The sequence below is a fragment of the Zea mays genome, chromosome 10, assembly GCF_902167145.1.
Source record: "Zea mays cultivar B73 chromosome 10, Zm-B73-REFERENCE-NAM-5.0, whole genome shotgun sequence".
Classification (NCBI taxonomy): domain Eukaryota; kingdom Viridiplantae; phylum Streptophyta; class Magnoliopsida; order Poales; family Poaceae; genus Zea; species Zea mays.
Window position 1 is genome coordinate 48,567,134 of NC_050105.1, and position 6,959 is coordinate 48,574,092.

General features: G+C 43.7%; 1 protein-coding gene across 1 annotated transcript; it reads left to right on the plus strand.

The window, feature by feature from the left end:
* The first annotated feature begins 2,550 nt into the window (after window positions 1-2,550).
* On the plus strand, window positions 2,551-6,524 carry LOC100191479 (putative Transmembrane 9 family protein member 2). The gene is made up of 7 exons (NM_001136911.3): window positions 2,551-2,769; window positions 3,802-3,966; window positions 4,057-4,166; window positions 4,251-4,359; window positions 4,441-4,553; window positions 4,645-4,798; window positions 4,928-6,524. Exons 1-7 carry the CDS (start codon window positions 2,659-2,661, stop codon window positions 6,083-6,085), a joined length of 1,920 nt encoding a protein of 639 aa, NP_001130383.1. The 5' UTR covers window positions 2,551-2,658; the 3' UTR covers window positions 6,086-6,524.
* Window positions 6,525-6,959: the final 435 nt, after the last annotated feature.

Genomic DNA, 6,959 nt, shown 5'->3' on the forward strand with positions numbered 1-6,959 from the left:
GGAGGAATCAGGTCCACCATTGCTGAAGGTGGTATGGTATTCAAAGCTTGTTCTTTTCTGGATAGCTTCAGCTATAAACATTATCATAGTCCTTGAATTGAATGAACACATTGTTTCAGGTATGACATTTGGTATGGGTAGTGCCATTGCACACAGGGAACATGACTGTTGACACTATATTGGGTCCTCGGACCATTCAGCATGAGACTGTTGTCTCAGAAGCTGCTGCTGCCACCCCGGCTGCTCCAGCGATCAATGTTGATGCTTGCAGCATCCATTCTAAGGCTTTCCAATATGTATGTTTGCTTGCCACTTTCTGTTTCCTAATTTTTCTTCGGTCTGGTGCATCAAACATTTGGTTTGTCACTTCATAGTAAAGGTTGTGGTAACTTATTTAGTTGTACAAGAGCTACATGTGGCCATTCACATTTTGTTTGTTATATATTCCCTTCATCTTGAAAAACTTCATTTTAAATAAAGGGTCCAATTTTGGTAATATGTGAAATGCCTGATATATGGCCCTTATCTGTTATTTAAACAGGTCTGTTCAGTTAAATAAATATTTATGTAACTATTAGGTATCTTTGTTTTTAGCTGATGTTTGGTCTAATGTGAGTGACATTACTAAGTGACTGTCAATTTCCTCTGGGACAATGAACCTGCAAGTATCAAGAGGTGCCTGTTTTTTCTTTTACCGAGCCTGCTAATTACTTGTCATCAAAGCTAGGCTCTCAAGCAATTTTTACAAGGGTATGATCGTTTTACACGGTTGGCTTTGTTGAGACCATGTTAAGAATTATGGACCTGCTTTTTGTATACTGATTTGATGATGTCGTCACTGGCTTTTTCGGTTGATGCAGTGTAACGTTGACATGTTGGACGAGTGTCGTGGTGGTGGTGTGTCTGCCTAAGCTGCCTCTATTGGGATTATTCGTGGTTTTTATTCCATTCATGGTATCTGATTAGTTATAATAAGACACGGTGAAACTTTGATCGACCATGTCCACATCTTGAAGCTACGGTTCCTGGGATTCATACATTTTGTTATCCTATGTTGTATCTTGGTCTCTGTGATCATAAATATTAAAACGAAGCTGTTATGTTGGAATATGTGTGTGTATTTTTTCTGATCGTACATAGGGAAACCTGTTTTTGGTAATCAGGTTCATTCCGTTAATAATTTTGCGGACTCACAGGCCTACAAACACGCGCTGTTTTCAATCGTGGCGTAGTTGTCTATCTGGAAAGGTGGTCTTAAGATAAAGTTGACGAAATTTTACATTGGTAGTAGCTCTTGGCCAACTTTTTTGCATTTTAGCCTTTTAGGGTATTATTTTCACAAATACACCCTTTGCAGTTTCATTTAAAAAAATGGACCCCGGCTCGGCGCCATTATAATTGGCGCCGAGACAACGCGTGACGGCGCCAACTTTAATGGCGCCTGTTTAGGTGCCGTGGATGGTGATGTGGCAGGGGTTGGCGCCATAGATCTTGGCGCTGGCATCTCGTGTCAGGGGGTCAGCACCATACATCTTGACGCCGATCCCTGGTGTCGGCATCACGTGTCAGGCGCCGACCCCCTTTATATATCACACGAATTCTGTATTTTTCTCAATTTTTTTTAAAGTCGTCTTCATCAATTTTAAAGTAGTTCATTGCCAAATAATATTGCTCGACACTAAATAATACAGAATAAAAAATTATATATTTTCGTTGCAACGCACGTGCACTCACCTAGTCCATTAATTAAGCACTAAAAAAAGGACACTTTGCACGGTGTAGCTGACAGGTGGGCTGGTCGTGCCGGGCCCGTACGTCACAGTTGCTGTGCCGATACTGGGTCACTGTAGGGTCACCAGCAATGGTTCAGGTCGGCCGGCTGCTTGTGCTATTCTTCCAGTCGTGCCCGTGCGTGCTCTCCCCACCACCCCAGCAACACACGTAATACACCACCAAACTCACTTTTTTCCGTGATGCGCACCTAACATGCCCACTGACGCATGGGCCCTCTTCGATCCCTTTAGCGTGCGCGGGCCCCACCTGCCCGAATTGTTTGGCACGAACGCAAGCAAAGCTCGAGTTGTCACGTAGGTGAGACGTTCCAGTCCCACGACACTGCTTGCTAAACCAACCAACACCTGTACAGCACTACCACTGAAACGTGGGACGGACGTGCTAGCAGGTAGTCGGGCCATGGTGTCAGTGTAAGGCTTTTCGTTGCGATCGTGTGGCACTAAAAAATTGTAGCTTACTGACAGGTGGGACCACCCGAAGTGCACCTGGAGGTAACTCGTGGAACCAAGTTTATCCATTATCGAAACTCACCGGCGGTAAAAAGAAGCAACATGGAACTGTGCAAGGGCTGTCCCGCACAAAACTTTTCTAATCTCACTGGTAATGGGACCATGCGACCACATTGCACATGTCGGGCCCACCTGGCGGCGATAGTACAGCGAGTCTGGGTTGGGTGCGCAACGTTCGTGCCGCTACGGCTCGGCGCCTGTATGCGTCTGCAGTCCATTAAACCACCACCATCTCTTCGCGCAACGCAGCGGAAAAGCGCCATCTCATTCTTCTTCCTCCATCTTGTCTCTACTTGCCCCGCGCCGGGGAGCCGCGAGCGTCGCGCCACTCCCATCGCCTGCCCACAACTCCGGCATGGAGCCGTCGGCGTGGGCCGTCGCCTTCGCCGCACTCTGCATCGTCGCGCTCGCGCCGCCGGCCTCAGGGTTCTACCTCCCCGGCGTCGCGCCCAATGACTTCGAGAAGGTACGCGTAAGACAGCCACCCTTTGTCTCGCCTCCGTTTCTCCTCCTGGGCTCCTGGCACGAGATCTCCTCCCTAGCGCTTTGTGTGTTTGGGGATCGCGTGCGGTTCGGATCTGCTGTCGGCCGCCCCAGATCTGCGAACGCGCGGGTCGGCCGCATCGAGATCTGGCTGCGCGTGTTCGCGACGATTCTCGCTCTCCGCGCAATCAGTGGCGCTCAGAATGTTTCGGTCCTATGAGCCGTGCAAAAAGCTTCATATGTGCTTCCCCCGTCACGTTCTCGTCGTGAGATTCATCGCGGGTGGATGCGTGATGGAGACTGAAACAACGGAGATGTGCTTTCACCGGGAAATGCCCAGAGGCCAGAGTGTGCACCTAGGAGAATGTGGAGCTGCAAAACTTTACATTTACGAGTGTCTGAGTCCTCCGGCGATAAAATTCAGAGAAGGATCATATTAGGTTGTTACATTTTTAATACAAGTCGTTGTTGATTACTATATACTAGTTATGTCAACTGTTCTGATCTGGAATGTAGTTTTCATTGATTTTGTAGCGTTAAACCTAAGTACCTGTGAAGAACCTAGTTTTCACACTGCTATCGTGACAGCAGTTGCATTTTATTTGACCCTTTATCTGTAATTTTTTTGAAATTATTTTATGTTTCGTTGTATGTTTTATTTGTCTGTTTGTCAGTATCTGACCTATTGTCTTCCTACTTGTTATTAGCATTTGTCTTGAGTTTATATATTCATGTTAATACTGTTTGACATATTTAATAGCATGTGCGTCCTCGTGCTGTCTTATTACTTTCAATGTTGGAGACATGTTTCTACTACATTATTACTACTACTGTACTAAATTATAAGAAGTTCGGTTTTCTTAGATACATTGCTTTTATTATGTATCTAAGATAGTGAGTATATGTCTAAATGCACAGCGAAAGTTATGAATCTAGAAATGCTAAACCGTCTTATAATTTAGAATGGAGGGCTTAGATGTTTATGAGAAATATTTTATATTAAATATCATTACAGAAAGATCCACTTCCTGTGAAAGTCAACAAGCTGACCTCAATCAAGACACAACTTCCCTACTCCTACTATTCTCTCCCATTCTGCAAGCCGGATACCATAGTTGACAGTGCAGAAAATCTCGGTGAAGTTCTTCGTGGAGATCGCATTGAAAACTCTCCCTATACGGTTTGTTCTTTCACTGTGCATTGGTTTATCTGATCAGTGTTTGACACCTTGGGCACTAGTTTGACTGTTGAGCATATATATTTTTTTCAGTTTGAAATGAGGGAGCCTCAGATGTGTCAAGTAGTCTGCAAGATATCTGTTGGGGAGAAAGAAGCAAAGCTTCTCAAGGAGAAGATTGAAGATGAATACCGTGTTAACATGTTCGTCAATAATTTCGCTGCTTGATTCATGATCAGTTATTCATGTCTATCAGTTGTTGAAATGTAATTTCTTTAAATTGACAGGATTCTTGACAACCTACCTTTAGTCGTTCCTATTCAAAGAGTGGATCAAGAAGGTGCATATTTCTATCAACATGGATTCCATGTTGGGGCCAAAGGAAAATATTCAGGGGTAAGTGGCTATGACACATTGTTGCTCAAATGTTGTATTAATGTATAATCTTATGTGATACACTTCTCATATATTTGGCAGAGCAAAGATGAAAAATACTTCATCCACAACCATCTATCTTTTACGGTGAAATATCACAGGGATGAGCAAAGGGATGTTTCCAGGATTGTGGCCTTTGAAGTGAAACCATACAGGTAAATTGTTTGGAATGAAATAGCTGTAGTTAAATGTAGACAATATCCTACTTGTTAATATCTAACCAAAGAACTATGACACATACTGCAGCGTTAAGCATGAATATGAAGGGCAATGGAATGATAAGAAGACCCGCCTGACAACGTGTGACCCTCATGCTCAACGTATCATTACTTCGTCCGAGTCTCCTCAGGAGGTCGAAGTTGGCAAGGATATCATATTTACTTACGATGTGGATTTCAAGGTCAGAACTATGTTTGATTCTTTTTGTATTCCAAATAAGTGATTGTAGTAGCTGTAGTACTAAGTGTCCTATAAGTGGAGCATGAATATTGTGTTTTGCTCATTTCTGAGAACTACTGTAAATTTGTAGGAGAGCGACATCAAGTGGGCATCTCGGTGGGACAGCTATCTATTGATGACAGATGATCAGATCCACTGGTTCTCTATTGTGAATTCTCTCATGATTGTTCTCTTCCTTTCTGGAATGGTTGCAATGATCATGCTTCGTACCCTTTACCGGGATATCTCTAAGTATAACCAACTTGAGACTCAGGAAGAGGCCCAGGAGGAGACTGGATGGAAGCTTGTTCACGGCGATGTTTTCAGGCCTCCGTCAAACTCAGACTGGCTCTGTGTTTATGTTGGCACCGGTGTGCAATTCTTTGGCATGCTGCTTGTCACTATGGTATTTGCGGTTCTTGGCTTCCTTTCTCCATCGAACAGGGGTGGACTGATGACAGCCATGCTCCTGCTCTGGGTGTTCATGGGGTTGCTTGCTGGCTACTCTTCTTCACGTCTTTACAAACTGTTCAAGGGCTCAGAATGGAAGAACATCGCCTTGAGGACAGCCTTCACTTTCCCTGGCAGTGTGTTTGCTATTTTTTTCTTCTTGAATGCTCTTATCTGGGGGCAAAAGTCCTCAGGTGCTGTTCCATTCACCACCATGTTTGCTCTTGTCCTCCTTTGGTTCGGTATTTCAGTACCTTTGGTTTTTGTTGGAAGCTTCCTTGGCTTCAAGAAACCTACCATTGAAGATCCAGTGAAGACAAACAAGATACCAAGGCAGATCCCTGAGCAGGCCTGGTACATGAACCCAATCTTCTCGATTCTAATCGGAGGGATCCTTCCATTTGGTGCTGTCTTCATCGAACTCTTCTTTATCCTTACTTCCATCTGGCTGCACCAGTTCTACTACATCTTTGGGTTCCTCTTCCTTGTGTTCCTGATTCTCATCGTGACATGTGCTGAGATCTCGATTGTCCTATGTTACTTCCAGCTCTGCAGCGAAGATTACCTGTGGTGGTGGAGGTCGTACTTGACTTCTGGTTCCTCTGCACTCTACCTCTTCTTGTATGCAACCTTCTACTTCTTCACAAAGCTTGAGATCACCAAGTTTGTCTCAGCTGTTATGTACTTCGGTTACATGCTCATTGCCTCGTACGCCTTCTTCGCCTTGACCGGCACAATCGGATTCTATGCTTGCTTCCTGTTCACAAGGCTGATTTACTCATCGGTCAAGATCGAGTAAGGTGAAGTGCACTCTTGCCTATTTCTTTGTTGCCACGAAGAAAGAAGTATTCTATGGATAGTGAATTCTACAGGACTGCTGAGTTTAGCTGCAAGTGGGCTCGTTTTGAGTTTTCAAAGCTGGTAGTTATGATGAAGATGCGATTCATTACCGTATGATTCCGGTATTATAGCTAGCTCAGTATGTTTCTGTTTTTCTTTTGTTTTTTTTTGTTTTCGGGCTGTGCCCGACCGTGAGGATATATGCTTATCAAGAGCTTGACGCTGAAAGAATTGTATACGGGTGCTGAGTAATCTATCTCTTGTTCCTCTCAGAATTTATGTACTTGTTGATGTGCACTGTGACGTACATGATATACATTTATAGCTACCGGCTCGGCGGCTCCTGTTTCTTTTGTACCTGAGTCCAGATAAATGGATTCTTATACATGTTTTTCTAACGTTCTGACCTTGGAGAGCTTTTGCATTTGTCATGAGGGTATCCTGGGTCGTATTTGGGAGCCTGGCCCTTGCCAGCCATGCTGTCAGTATACAGCATGTTTGGTTGGCAACGAGTCGGATATTGCAAATATTCGCCCGCAACCATATCCACGGTTGCAGATAATATCCGCCCGCGACTATACCCGCGGATAGAAATTCATATCTATGACCATGCTCATCGGGTTTTGGATATCTATCGAATATCCATTGGATATGACAAATAATCATTTTCAACAATTTAATAACGTAATTAATCAAATTTCTTCCCAATTCACCACATGCACAGCTAAAAACTTAATAAAAATTAAGCAAATATACATGTCCTTCAACAAGCAACATTCTAAACATGATAAAAAAAATACATGTCTTGAATTGCAATAATAAATTCAGAATAG

Excerpts from the sequence above, each read along its gene's own strand:
- LOC100191479 (NM_001136911.3), top strand. The coding sequence starts at position 2,659 with ATGGAGCCGTCGGCGTGGGCCGTCGCCTTCGCCGCACTCTGCATCGTC. Across the intron at positions 2,770-3,801 it reads CGCCCAATGACTTCGAGAAG|AAAGATCCACTTCCTGTGAA; the intron begins GTACGCGTAAGA and ends ATATCATTACAG. Across the intron at positions 3,967-4,056 it reads TTGAAAACTCTCCCTATACG|TTTGAAATGAGGGAGCCTCA; the intron begins GTTTGTTCTTTC and ends TATTTTTTTCAG.